The sequence below is a fragment of the Xiphophorus couchianus genome, chromosome 22 (genome assembly GCF_001444195.1).
Source record: "Xiphophorus couchianus chromosome 22, X_couchianus-1.0, whole genome shotgun sequence".
NCBI classification, from domain to species: domain Eukaryota; kingdom Metazoa; phylum Chordata; class Actinopteri; order Cyprinodontiformes; family Poeciliidae; genus Xiphophorus; species Xiphophorus couchianus.
In genome coordinates this window covers 6,479,549-6,493,982 of record NC_040249.1, presented here as the reverse complement: position 1 = coordinate 6,493,982, position 14,434 = coordinate 6,479,549, and the positions used below count along the sequence as shown (strand labels likewise).

The following is a 14,434-nucleotide window of genomic DNA, read 5'->3' as shown; positions in this document are numbered from 1 at the left end:
TGTCCTCTAAATATACACTTGATTATTTTTTAACGGGTTCAGGTGTAACCACCAGGGCTGGAGGGGATAAAACCAGCAAAAATGCAAACACTCTAAGTGAACTCTGTAAAATCGACCGTGCGCTTTTTATCCAAGCAGGAGCTTAGAGGGAGCAAGAGAGAATTGTTGTTCTGAATTAACCATCATAATGTGTTTAGCTATGCATGGATTAAAAACAATAGACAAACACAGGAGACCTGTGAGCTTAAAATGCTTTATAACTGGCAAACAGCCCTTAATTTATAAAAACACACAGAAAATGCTTATAATTATATTGCCGTAGGTTGATTACCAGTGGAATAAATTAAGGACATCAATAGGTCAGTCTACATTGCTTTGCACTGGTTTATATTATATTATGATTAGGTGGAGTAGGAAATCTTTAGGCACTTAGCAAATTGATTCGATTACAATTAAGAAGCAAAATCTTAATCGATTGATGACGTAAACATCAACACCAACCTCAATACATATGAACTGATCTGTAATTAAATCTAAGTCCTTAATGATCCACTGTTTCTCTGCTAGACACATATGACTCTACTGCGCTGCTTTTGTTTGGAGCACGTCGCATGCTAGCTAGCATGCAGATTTGAAATGGCCGCTCCTGATTGTCTCTCTCTCAATGGTCAAAGAACCTTTGCGGTAATCTGTAGCATTGATGGGCTTTCAGTAAAAAGTGCTGTTTTACTTCAACCTCCAGGTTAAAATGTGTATTACTGGGTCAACTTGCTTCTTGCATTTCAAAATAGTTTTTTTCACGTAAATGAATCCTGCCATGGGTTTTGCCATTCTCTCTCTGCATGAGCCATTCCCCATAAACATTTCTTTTAAATGCTAACAGGGATGGATATGCATTTGTTGCTTTCCTTTTAACACCTCTCTCTATTCAAGATGCCACAGAACAGCAAACAGCCTAACTGCGTCATTGCATGCATGCACACTTTGCAGATGTTTTACTGGCAGCGTTACAGCGCCACCCATTAGCCTGGCGTACCTACTTGCCCTCCCAGGTTACAGCCACCTGCTCTACCACCTGAGCCACTGCCACACGATACCATGCAGGGACAATTTGTTTTAAACAACCTAAGAGAAAATCTGCGACCACACGACAGGATGAAACACAGAAAATGGTGCAGTAGGTACGCCAGGCTAATGGGTGGCACTGTAACACTGCCAGAGAACCACATAAAAAACAGAATGAGCAATGCCATGTTTTTTACTTATGCAAGTGAGGCGCATGCAGAATAGAAACAGAGCTGGACCTTTGACTCCAAAAAAAAAAAAAAAAAAAAAAAAAGGTACGTCTCTCGCATGGCTACACAGAAACACGAAACCAACATTCTGAAATGCATCTGCTCTGAAACCAGGTTTCAAAAATCATTGTTTCTGGTCTCCCAAGTTGCCGAATCCGTGTGGATGCGCGGCTTAAATGACAAAAATGTTTGCAGTTACACCTAAATTGGTTGTTTCTTATAAAAAAAAATGAACCTGCAGAAAAAAATGTTACATCCCTCTGCTATGTGATGTTCTAAAGCCAATTCTGAACAGCAAATGAAACCAAGGCATCCCAGGACAGACACAACATGTATATATTTACCGCTTCCAACTGTTGTGTGTTTACCCCAGGGTATCTTCCCCGTAGGATCTGCCCAAGTAGCTCAAGGCATCCTGATCAGATGCCTTAAGATGAATTCTCCAGCACAGAGTATCAGCAGATCTATTCGGCCATCCTGAGAAAGTTTTTGACCCATTCATTTCTAGGGTCTCATTCCTGCAGTCATGAGCCATGAATACAAGAGAAAATAAAAACGGAGAGAGACCAGCAATTCAGTTTGACCACCTTTTATCCACGACAAGCCAGAGCAACACCAGTGTTGCAGAACGAACTCCGTTTCGTCATTCAAGCGCCGTTCAGTTTAACTTTATTCTTTCTATGGCCCAAAAAAAATATTTAAAAAATCCTCGTTACTTATGGCTTCAGCTGGTGACATCCCTGATATGCTTGGGTGATTTTCCACAATTTGTGTGGGGAAACAAGTGTGAAATTATAAATCTAGCTCCTGTGATGCTGACAGGCCAGGCAATAGCGTAATGAGAGCGGTCGAGTGACAGTTTTTCCTATCAAACACAGGCTTGCTTTACTCAGAAGCAGCATGTCTTCTCATTGCATCATGGTCTAATAAACATGCTGCTGGTGAAAAAAAAAGAAATACTGCCATCACTGTTCTTTCATAATATCTTCCATGCACTCTGTGGGTGGGTATGGTAGATCTCTGATTCTGTTATTTTGAGTTACTAAGTGTTGCTTAACTGAAAGAAAAATGTGCTTAAAAACTTGGGATTTACTATGTTAATAAATATGGGGAAGGGTTAAAGGTAGTTATGGCAATCATATTGCAACTTAAGTGTATGAAAGAGGCACATAATCTGCTTGATCTTGGAAAATGTTTGTTAAAAGTGAAGGGACTTTCCACATATATCCAAAGTAAGATGTGTAAAGCATCCTCAGTAATGTATTATAAAATATTCAGTTACATTAAACAGCTTGTGCTTTGATTTAACATCAGCCTTTAGGTGTAGTGGTACACTGAAAATGTCTGTCATGTGCAATGATGTTGATTTTGTCACAATATTTTATTATGTTATGTCATTGAATATCTGTGTATCTAATATTTGCATTGTTTACCGTTTCCCCTTTATGTAATCCTACTAGAAACATGCTGTGCTGTTCAACTCAATAAGTACTGTGGTGCTTTTCTTCTGCACTGCTTACTTGTCCCTGACAGGCATGTTTCCATATTTAACCAATTCTGGAATTTACCATAGAAATAAGCATTACTCTTTTCTCAGCTTAATCGAATTTACACTGTAATTTTAGTGGCTAAGTAGCTTTTAGTTGTAATTACAAGGAATTAGTTTGTGCACAAGAACTATTGTGGAAATGAACTGCATGTCATCCCCTGTGGGCTCATCTCTTTATTACAGTGGTACCAAAAGCTGGTCCTCAAGTACCCCTGTCCTGCATTTTTTTAGGTTCTCCTTACTTCCAAAGACCTGACTTAAATTAATAAGTGATCAACGGGCTTTTGCAGTTTTTTCTGGATCAGAGGAGGTCATGCAGTCATTTTAATCAGGTGTTTTGGATCAGGAGATGCATATAAAAGACTCAGGGCAGGGCTAGTTGAGGATCGACTGCTTCATTTCATTTAAGGTTAAAAAAAAAAATGTTTTTACCTGAATTTCTTGTTTGCATATTAAAACCATATTTTATAAAAGTTGTGCACAGCTCTTGAAAATAAATTGCATTGTGGGAAGCAGCAAACCTTACAGTGCTGCCACGCAACTGGAAGACAACACTTAAGAGAAACCAAAGTAAGCTTAGTTATGAACTGTTCACACTCTCGCAGAGAATTAAGAGCTTCTATGCAAGTCCCATCGGCTTAAAGGCAAATCCCAAATCCAAGACCGGGTTCTGGGAAACAACAAACAAACCAAAAAACATATTCTACAAAATAAAAGCTGTAAGCAGGTTAGTACAGATCAGTGAGTTCAGAAAATCCAAAGCAGTCCAGCAGCAAATCAGTTCAGGTCAAAAGCAAATATAATGCACTTATAAACGACAGAGGAAAAAAGCATTCCCAAACCAAAGCCACCCTTTGTTGAGAGCGTAGCCACAAACTTTTCCTCACCCTCCAGGGCTTTTCACTTCTTTCTTTGCCAGTGAAAGAAATTTCACAGCCTCTGTTTTCTTTAGTTCCAACTTTTATATCTTTGTTGTAGACACACTGGTTTCTCAGGAGAATTACTGTCCTGTGACAACAGGAAATTAGGTTTCCTATAGTTCTTAGAAAAAGTCTTTTATGTCAATGATGGTAGGTTATTTTATCCGCAAATTCCACCATATCTGCACTTTTCATACTGTTGTCATACACAAACACTACAGCACAATTAGTATTTTTATATGAACAATGATGCTTAAAAGTTCTTTACACATATCTGCATATTTCTTTAAGCTTATGTGAGTTTAACATAATACAATATAATGCAATGTGGAATGTCAATCTACAGTTTTTGCTACTCTAGTTGTAGATCTTTGCAGCTCCTCCAGAGTTACCAGCTAGTTGAAAGGGGGATTGAATTAGGGCTGTAACGATTACTCGAGTACATCTATTATTAAAATTTCTTGAGGCAAATTATCTGTCTTGAAGCTTTGCTAAATTATGTTTTACTACTCAGCGAACCATGTCCCAACCAGGTGATTATTTATGTTGCTCAAGGCTCTCACTTCCGCCTATGAGTTGTTGACAAATGCTAAGTGCTAGCGTCATAATGTCCAATTTTCAAGTTTGATCCAGGGCGATTTCTTTGCTTGATCCAGATTTTTTATCGTTTTACAAGAGACCAATAGGCATGCATCCTTGGCAAAGAGTGTGGCGGGTGTACTTATACAGGTGGAGCGGATAGACCGAGCACAGCCTGCTCCTGTAGCTGATGCTTAGCATAAGTGTAGCTTAACGAACTGGAAAATAAATTTCAAACCATCTCGGCAGCAACAAATGGATAGCGGAGCACACCATGGCGGTACGTAGGTGTCAGATGTTTTTCTGTGTGTGATGAAGGCATCAAATCCAGTCGCGCACATGGACACAAAGCTACAAATAGTTGAACAAAGTGAGAGTTCATCTATTAAATTGACTGAATATGAATACAGAAATATGAATATATGAAACGAAAATCTGGGGTATAGACATTTTTTAAATAAGCGTCTTTGTGAGTCTGCTGCTTTATTATTAAATTGAATATAATCTCAGATTCTTGTATGATTTCTGTCCAGGTTCATTTAAAAGGTGAGCCATTATTGTAACAGGTTAATCTTCTAAACTATAGAAAAGTAATTGTTTGGGATGCACAATTATGAAAATTTGTGCAGAAGTTGATATCCGATAGTGATACTGCGACTACTTGATTAATTGTTAGAATAATTATTCCATTACTAAAATAATAGTTTAAGACAGATGCCCTAAACTGTTAGATTTTTGTTTGCCCAAGACTTAAATTCTTAATCTTCTTCATAATTATGCGTTTACTTTGTGTGTCTATCACATAAGCTTCCGGTTTTGTAATTATAGTAAGACATATCTGTGACTGTAGAAATGTGAGCTGCTCTAGCTCTAGCCACGCACATTTTCACACATTTATTAATTGCAAAAATCAGACTTTATAGTCCTCATCTCTTTTATGCGTTTTGATTCCCTCTGCGTATAAAGAAGTGTGCAACAACAGTCAAGGAAAGGCCATTGCTCATAAAAACTGGCTCAGCTGTATGATAAACAAGAATCAGTAACCCACATTTCAAACACACACCTTCTGTCTCAGCAACTTATTTCAGCGTCTTTCTAAAATAGCTCATTTTGCTGGATTTGAAGGATGGTGCGAGGTTCTGCCTTATTGCATTCCCCACAGAAGCCCAGCCTCTTTGTGACTCTGAAGTCAAACTCTACAAAGCAAGATTTAGTCACTTCTGCAAGGATGTTGGGGATTCGTGCATGTTCTCCGCGGTGTGCCTCTGTTCTCCCCCTGGGCAAGGAAGTCTTGCAGGGCACAATGCCACAGAAAAAGAGGGAAAGAATTAATATTAATGCTTTTGAAATTACTCATAGATTCAGTTATGCACGATAATGCAAATACTGAGTCTTTCCAGTCTGTTGTACATCCCACTCAAAAAAAAAACCAAAACGGTCTGTCGGCTGGAGCAGAATGATTATTTGTAGATGTTTATTTCATCTTGGTGATATTTCTACATAAAGATAATCACATTTGGTGAGAACTATACCGCCGCAGATGCACAATACTAAAATAAAGCTTGCACTGCAACACAGTTTAAACGAGGAAAGCCCTTTTGCCTTGTCATCTCCCAGCACTGCAATGAGAGTTTTGTCTCGCAAAACATCATTACCTCCAGGGAAGTATCACAGGGGCCATTAGAGTGGAAAAGGAGCAGGTCTTCAGACTCTGTTTAGAGGCTTGAGAGGCTGATGTTTTGATTTCTCTTCTTTTTTTTTTTTTTTTTTTTTTTTTTTTGGGAAGCCATGGGGGACTCTGCTAGATGGGCTGGCATGCCCACACATGCTTCACACTGGCAGTTAATCACTCAGATCTCCAGCAACAAAACCAACCAGGCAAAGTGAGAGAAAAAAAACGAGGAAACAATGTGATGGATAGGGTGAAACAGACAGGGAGGGAGAGAGGGAAGGAAAGAAAAAAGGAAGGAAGGATGGATGTAAAACCATTCTTATTAGAGATATAAGAGTGAGGATCTTTTTGTAATCTTCTGAAGTCGTCTTTATTGGGTACAATACTGTGGACCGCTCAGTGTGTTTGCCTGGATATACAATTAAGCCGAAGAAATTTGCTTTAGGCACAACACATAGAAAACCATAACTACTGGGGGATACGGTTAGCATCATAAGACAACTTCTCCTGCTTTTTAAATTGCTTTTTTTTTTTTAAAACTAGCAGATGACTTTACAGACAGAGTTCTGTATACCACCATTATTACTAATGGCTGAGACAACTTGCAGTCACTTTTCAGCCGACTGAAGTTGCTGCAACACCTATTTAATCTTTCCTGATTGCCGCTATAATGCCACTCAGCTCGGTTCATGAGAGTATATGGTTTCTTAGAGCAAGCAAAATGCAAACAAGCGGAAACAATTACAAATAGTTGTGTGGCATTTGTGGACGTTTCAGGTTATTTCAACACTATGGTGGTACTTGGCAGCAGAGAAAGTATAGAAAATTCTGCTGGCAGTGAAGCTTTTCTTTTTGCTCGGGTGCGGAAATAAGAAGCTGCGAGATATAATCTCCAAGTGTCTCCAGTTTGTGGTTCTGATTGTGCTATACAAGGCGTATCGGTTAATGTTTTTGGAGCTTGATGCATTGGGCCTGCTTTCCTTTATAACCATGGTAAAGAGAAATAGTCTTCCACTTAGATCTGTTTTCTGTCTAATATTTTCTTTGAGGATAAATAAAGAACAGAGTGCACAGTTCACGATAAATTATAAACACAAGATGGCAGTTCAGAAGGCAATGAGGCCTTTCTGAGAAAAAGGGACTGTGAAACTGATGGGTTCAAGAATCCTTGCTGGTTTTCATTCATTAATAAATGAGGGCTCAATAATAAAATTATTTCAAAAACACATTGAGTAAATATAATACCGGAATGGACTCACGAAAAGCTTTGAAGAAAAATTCTTGCAAGATATTCTCTGTACTTCCATTGACCTCTGTGACAGGAGATAAATACGGTTTCTCTTATTCGATGAATAAGAGAGTTCCAGTAAAGCGCGCTGGAGAAAAATACATTTTTGATGGGCGAGTGACGAGTTTGTCAACAATTGCAGGACAGATTTTCTTGTCAGTATTTCCAACAGGGTTTAGGAAATTCAAGTGTGGAATTGATGGAAAATCTTTTGTTTTTAGTCCACCAGAGATCAACCTGGTAGGAACGTGCAGCAACTTGACGTTTCAACACAGTCCTGCAACATTTGTGTGTACACACACACGCAGATTACCTCCACATGGCCTAAGTTGGCCTTAATGCAAACACACAGATGGGCAGCTCTAAACACACCAACAAGAAATCTCACCAAGCCAACACAACCCTTATCCGACTCCACCCTGCTGCCACAGACAGACATAAGGCCGGCTGAGCCTAGAGGTAAGGAATACCAAGAGTCTGTGCCAATGCAGGGTAGTAATACTAGCACTCCACTCTGCTCCTCATCTGGCTCGCCTGTGGACAAAAGCTCATCCGTTAGAGTGCAGGTCACGCACACCCAGGAATACAGATGGGCTGGTGAGTCTTTCTGTTCTGCCACTTAACAATTCAAGGACTGAGATTACGCGAACGCAGCTATATGGGCATACATGGGCAGAAAAGAGTGCGCGCTTGTTTGTTGCGATTTGAATAGATAAACGTGGCCGAGTGAATTCACGTTTAAAGCGCTACCCGTGCGCCTTTACACGGTTGTACCTTTTGTTTGCCACTTTCACACCGTGATGTTTAACGAATGGTGTGTATCCTTTGTACGCCTGACCAATCGCAAATGTGCATTTGGGGAAGCAAACAAGCATCCTTTCAGGCCGCTGAACACACCAGGCTGTGGCAGCAGACCTGGTGGACAAACTGAACAAATTCTTTGCAGTAAATACATTATCATCAGAGGCTTGTGTTGCAGCAGCAGCATGTACAGTTCCTTTGTGAAACACACAACCCTGGATGGACAAAGAACACCACCATGGTCCACTCAGCTCTGATTCAAACACTCAATGATCTAATAGTGCAAAGCAGCTGCTCACTCTTTAAGGGCGCACCTCTCGGCAGACGATAAGCAAAATTTTAATTTTAGGTTCCCATTTTGTTCACCTTCTACAGGGACTTGCGCTTCAACATCATAAGAAGGCACTCAAAACAACAGGATGGCTACAAAACGCCGCAAGATCCCATTTGGAGCATGTTTTGTGACCCAAAGTGGGGTTTTATTCGGGAACCACGGATATGAACAGTTAAGGGAATAAAAGATAAAAGCCTGACAATTTGCACCCTATAAGCCGCCTTACAATTACCAGACAATGACTCTTTTTGGAGAGGAATTTAAGAGGAGATGTCACTTAAACAATAAGACACATCTACCTATGTTTAGGTTGACAGGTTCGTATGTTTTTATATGTAAACAATGCCTCTATCAAGATTTCTTTTATCCCCGATACCAAATCTAGTCATTTACAATCAAGCAACAGCTGAAAGCCTAGTCCAACAATGGAGTCTCTTCTGCTTTTTCTGATAATAGATAATTTGTTTGAAATGGAGCTTTATTCTTTCATGTTTCCATGTAATTTCCTGACCCACATTCAGAATAACTTACTGGGGCAGAGAATGAAAAGGGGAGTTCATAATAGTAAATGGAAACTCTGGAGGACAAATATGGAGGTGACTCTTTAGAAAAGAAGGATAAGAAAGGTTGGCTTACTGTGCTGAAGGATGGAGATCCTGGTGGGTTGAGAAGATGAGCTAGAGATGGGAAGATTCAACAAGGGAATGGAAATCCAAGTTGAGAGCAGGAAGGCACGAGAGTTCGGGGACTTCAGAGCTGCAGTGGACAACCGAGGGACTAGTGATTGTCCAGGAGAAATCTGACGTGGAAAGGTCCGAGGAAAGGTTCATGTGTTAGTATGGAAACCAAACTAATATTGAAGATGAGAGAAGCAGAGGACACAAGGAGCTTGAGTTCAAGGAGGGTAAATAAAACATACTTCTTGCTCCAAAGGCAAAACTAAACTCTGAAGGAACCCAGAAGGCTCGACTCCATCCGGATAAATCATCCAACGGATCCTTAACTCGCTAAACTGATGAGGTGATTGCAGACAGCAAGCCAGCCAAGCCCTCCAACAAAGATCCTCTCGAGGAAGAGAACTTGCACACATCAGGATTATGACACATCCATCATATACTACTGTGACATAGATTAACTCCCTTAAGCTCCATAAAAAGCTACAATAGCCCAAAGTCGGTCCTGGAGGGCCGGCATCCTGCATGTTTTAGTTCTCTCCCTGGTTTAACGCACCTGGATCCAATGATGGCTCGTTAGAAGGCCTAAGAACACTGACTTGCTGAAAATGTTGTTACTACCAGCAGGGTAGATGAAGAAACTTTAAGTACTATTTTTTGAACTTGCAAATAATATCATAGAATAATAAATGATACTACAATGATCTCCCTGACTAAGTTACGCATCTAAGACCATTGCTGATATCTTTCCATTTTGTCATCAGGCGAGCAGGGTTAGCAACCTATAGGCTTTAAACCGCCAGGTTAGCAACTCCTTTAGCTTTAATAGATAGGATCACATTTCCAGAGGATCTGTAAAGATCACAAGATTGACAATAACTAGCTATATAGCAACTTTTAGAGGTTTTCTTTTAATCAATCATTACATTCTCATTGAATTACATGTCCCTATTTTTAATTTGAAACACTGAAGCAGGACCAACATCACATCTCTTGTGAAAATGCTTCTTGTCGTTTCTTTTTTTGGTAAGGGTGGTGAGCATTGTGTATTTACAAATTTAGCACCTCTGCGGGAATCATAAGCATGAACATCTTCAACCTCATAAACTGCCATGAGAGGCAGGGAATGGCACAGATTGAAGTGGCGAACGATTCTTCCCATTTGTCTGGGTGTGTGCTGCATATCTTGGTAAACAAATGGCGAAATGTTTCCCTCTCGCCGTAGAACGATTGAAGTAAACAGGGACACTTACAGCCCAGCAAAGCAGCTATTGAGCATCTTCATAAATGTTTCACCGTTCTTCGGTGTGAGGGTGCGCGCACGCCGCTGCCTCGGCGAGACTGGGCGCATTTATCTCCACAAAGACATCAGAGTGCTTGCAGCTTGAGGGGAAATCAGCGGGCCACACTGCCGATGAGGAGATACGTGTCTGTGTGCATGTAATGTTGCTTGTACACAGAAGAAAGAAAAATACGCCGGGTTCGTGTGCACTTCATTTAACCAATCAGGCCCCTCTCTGGTCAGAGGCTGTGCGCTCACACCACCTAGTGGCATTAAGGTGTGATGTGACAAAACAGCAGAACGCGTTCATTCTGTCTGTGCACAGTTGAATTTGAAGGAACTTGTCAAATATTACTGCCTAGAGTTGATAAGATTGTTTTTTTTGTTTGTTTGTTTGCTGAGGCAGATCTTCCGACAAACACTAGAGAAACAATAAGCCTATATATAAAAAAAAAATATATATATATATATATATATATATATAAGCATGCACAGGGGAGAGGAGAAACTCATAGACAAGTGTTGAGCCATGAAAAAAGAAAAATCGTAGATGCAGACAGAGAGGAGGATCAAAGGATGAGCACCGGGAAGCTGCAGGAATCGGTTGTGGTCCTCCGCCTCAGGAAGCACAGCTTCAATAAGATTGATTGTGATTGACAGGTGGGAACCGTAAATCCCCTGTGCTTTTCACTCCCCCTGCCCAACCCCACCTACCCCATCCGCCCCTCTCTCACATTCTTGGACATCCCTACCAATCTACTTAAACTACAAACGCCTAGCGCCTTTCTCTTTGCGTTTACTCGTCCTCTCCTTTGCCATCATCCTAAGGCGCTCTGAGCCGCCGCCGTCCTCCAAGTGGAGCCTTGCGGTGTACTATATATAGGAAGGAGATGAAAGGCAAAGAGATGTGTATGGAGGTGCAAGTCATCAATATTCAAGACCCTCTCTTTCTCTCTCTGTGTGTGTGTGTCTTTGAAATTTAAATTTCCTCCACCAATAAACTCCGATCGTGTTTCCATGCTGGGCAATGAGACGTAAAGACATAATTACACGGTATTGATGCAATGTTTACAACACAAACTGCCTCTGCGAGTCCCGTCAGTTCCTGATGGCTCAGATTTTTTTAAAGCCGCCCCGCTTGTTGCATCACTGTTAACACAGCCGTCTCCCGTCGCCTCTTTTGTTGCCACACGGCACGTTTCCATAAATTCCCCTCACTCCCCGAGCTATTTGTAGGGCGACTCTCAGCGAGCGACTGCAATAGGAATCCTTTGTTTCCAATATCCATCAGTCAGGTGAACTGAGGGGCCGCGTCCACAGACTGTCACTGCTGAGTGCAGTTAAGAATGCCGACCACAATCTGGAGCCTCTGCGCCTGACAGGCGGTTTGTCTGGGATGAGAGGAGACATGGGAATGGAGATGCACACTCAGACATCTACACAGCCTTCCAGTATTTATTGGCACCCTTGGCAAATATGTGTAAAAGCCCTGGACGGAAATTCATCTTATGCTGGATAGCTTTTTGTTGTCATTGTTGCAATATCTTAAGTTTTGTGTAGATTTATTCAGTACAGGTGGAATATGTTATATATATAAAAAATGTTTTTCCACAAAATCAACAACATCTTTCATTTGTTTATGTTGGCTTATAATTTTTATTTAGTCTCCATAAACGTTAGGGGGGAAAAAAACCAACATTTTACTAATTAAATTGAAAATTCTTAAATAATATGGCTTCTTTTCTCACTGCATTACATTCCAAGACTTCACGTCTGTTCATTTCGATGATTATAGCTTACAGCTAATGAAAACCTCAAAAATTTTAAGGCCCTTGAACACAATTCAAGAATGGTAGACGTTCAGACTGCCAGCACAGGTGGTTGAAGCAGATAATCCCTCATTAAAAAAAAAAGGGGAAAAAAATGTTTGAGGTGGTTATGGGAAAATTTACCCTTCAGGATGGAGTTTTGCACACATTTCCATGCTGGTGTATTGGACTGCTCGGTTGAAGGGGTACTGCTGTTTTCCTGATTTGAAGACTGCCTGGCTGAAGCAGTTGCTTGTTCTGAGAATAAAACGGCACAGGTTCAGACGAGTCAAGAGGCAGAGGACCACTTTGTCTCCAAGCCAACGGAGTTTGACATTTTTCTGATGCGAGTCAAGCCTTTCAAAAATGATGCAGATAAGTTAAAGTAAAAGTCAAGTGCTTTGTGTTTATCTTAGGGTGTTTTTGTTAGGCAAGTCCTTTGCATTCATTTTAAGTTGAAGAGCAAAGAACACAGTTAAGTAAAAATAAAAAAGGACAGCACTCAAATCTCAAACGTTTGTGGGTTGAAACTTTAAGACCTTGTGGGCTTAAAGTTTGGACAGCAATGACATACGCAATAGAAAGACTGCTGACGATTAAGAACACCGTCCACACGGAGGATAAGAAGCCAAATGTTATTGTAAAGATGCTGGTTGCTAACAGAGTACAGTATCAGAGCATTTCAATGAAAAACTGAATAGACTTAAAATATGTGGTAGAAAAAAAGTGCACATAAACATAAGTCTTAAGATTATTGCAGAGCAAAGTCATTTCAGGAGTAGGTGTACATGCAGTCTTCCTTAAGTTAATAACTCCCATATTATGAAAGAAAATCTTTATTTTTTATAGCTTTTCATCATCCCTTCAATTCTTTCATGCATATTTGAGGAACCCTCGAGTCTCCCGTGGCAACCACTCGGGGGCACCCAAACACTTGCTTATAGAAAGCACCGCCTCTTTTCACACAGTTCCTCCTTTAAGCTGCAGTCTCCAGGTTACCCTCCGCCTCACAGAGAACCTCTCCCCCACACTTTCCCCTCTCAGCTCCTCCAGACTAGCGGCAGCAGTGTTTGGCAACAGCTGGTGGGTCTGCTGAACTTACCAAAGGAACTACCCCTCAGTCCAACACTCCTAATACCGTTTACAAACGGCCTAATGGAGAAGCATTGTTGTGATGATGTGCTGAAGGCAAGGTGACCGAAAGACCAGGAGCTTCTTAAAGCGAAATTGGACAGAAGCCCAATTTCAAGGCCTAAAATTACAAAGTCAAATTTCTTTTTCGTCATGATAGACATACATAGCACTTTTATAAGTAAGTCAAAGTTACTTGATTGTGCTTTGAATGTACACCATTTAAGACAGTCCTGAACCACAATGTCTGAAGGTTGTAACCTGTAAAAGAGGAGGAGGTTTGGACTGTTGCTCAGTGGTCAGAAATCCTCCTTTCAGATGAAACTATGAATGTAATGTGAAAAGTGAGGTCCCAAAGTCTGGGGGAAGTGAGCAGAGGTACAGAACCCACATTTCCCGAGGTCCGGTGTGAACTTTTCACAGACGGTGATGATTTAGGGAGCCACGGCTGCGTCTGGTTTCGGTTCTGTCTTTCATCAAGTTGTACATCAGAGCAGTCTTCTCCCCAGGGAATTTTGGACAACTCAATGTTTCACTCTGACAGAGCTTCATAGAAATGCTGATGTCGTCTTCCAGCTGGACTCGGTACCGGCTTGCACTGCCAAAAACACCAATATCTCTTCTTAACTGGCCAGCAAAATGACCTGAGCTAAAACTAAAGAGAATCAAAGAGGGACTGTCAAGACAATGATCATACGACACGAGTTTTGAATTACTGAAATAAGTTAACTTTCCGGTGACTTAATTTGAAGATGCGTCTGCACATAAGACATGACACAGGTGCATTCCTCTGGATTCTTCTCTATGGAAAAGACAAAACTTTTTTAGTAAAGAATATGTGTCGAAATCTTAAGGAAATGGACAAGAAAATGGCTGCTCACCTACACTTGGTGACGGATAATAAATCTAAAAACTACTGGAAGAGTGACAAGGCAGGATTTTTAAGTAGGCAAAAATAATAATAATTCTGTGTGCTTATATAAAAGTGCCATAAAGCGGGAATTTAAGGCTTTTAAAAAATCTTTACCAATAAGTGTCAAGGGTTCTTCAAGTCAGCAATAAAACAGGAAAGGCAATAAAGGAAAAAACACACGCCATATG

General features: G+C 40.6%; 1 protein-coding gene across 2 annotated transcripts in view; it reads right to left on the bottom strand.

The window, feature by feature from the left end:
- The window catches only part of grid1a (glutamate receptor, ionotropic, delta 1a), a 336,282-nt gene extending 326,679 nt beyond the window's left edge, over window positions 1-9,603 (bottom strand). The window contains exons 1-2 of one of the 2 annotated variants that reach the window (XM_028007823.1): window positions 9,358-9,603; window positions 9,075-9,237 (exon numbers count right to left, since the gene is read on the bottom strand). In XM_028007823.1, coding sequence (XP_027863624.1) covers window positions 9,075-9,237; window positions 9,358-9,528 — 334 coding nt within the window. In that variant the 5' untranslated portion in view covers window positions 9,529-9,603. The remainder of the gene's footprint in view (window positions 1-9,074; window positions 9,238-9,357) is intronic. The other variant, XM_028007822.1, reaches the window with a different exon arrangement.
- Between the last annotated feature and the right edge of the window lie 4,831 nt (window positions 9,604-14,434).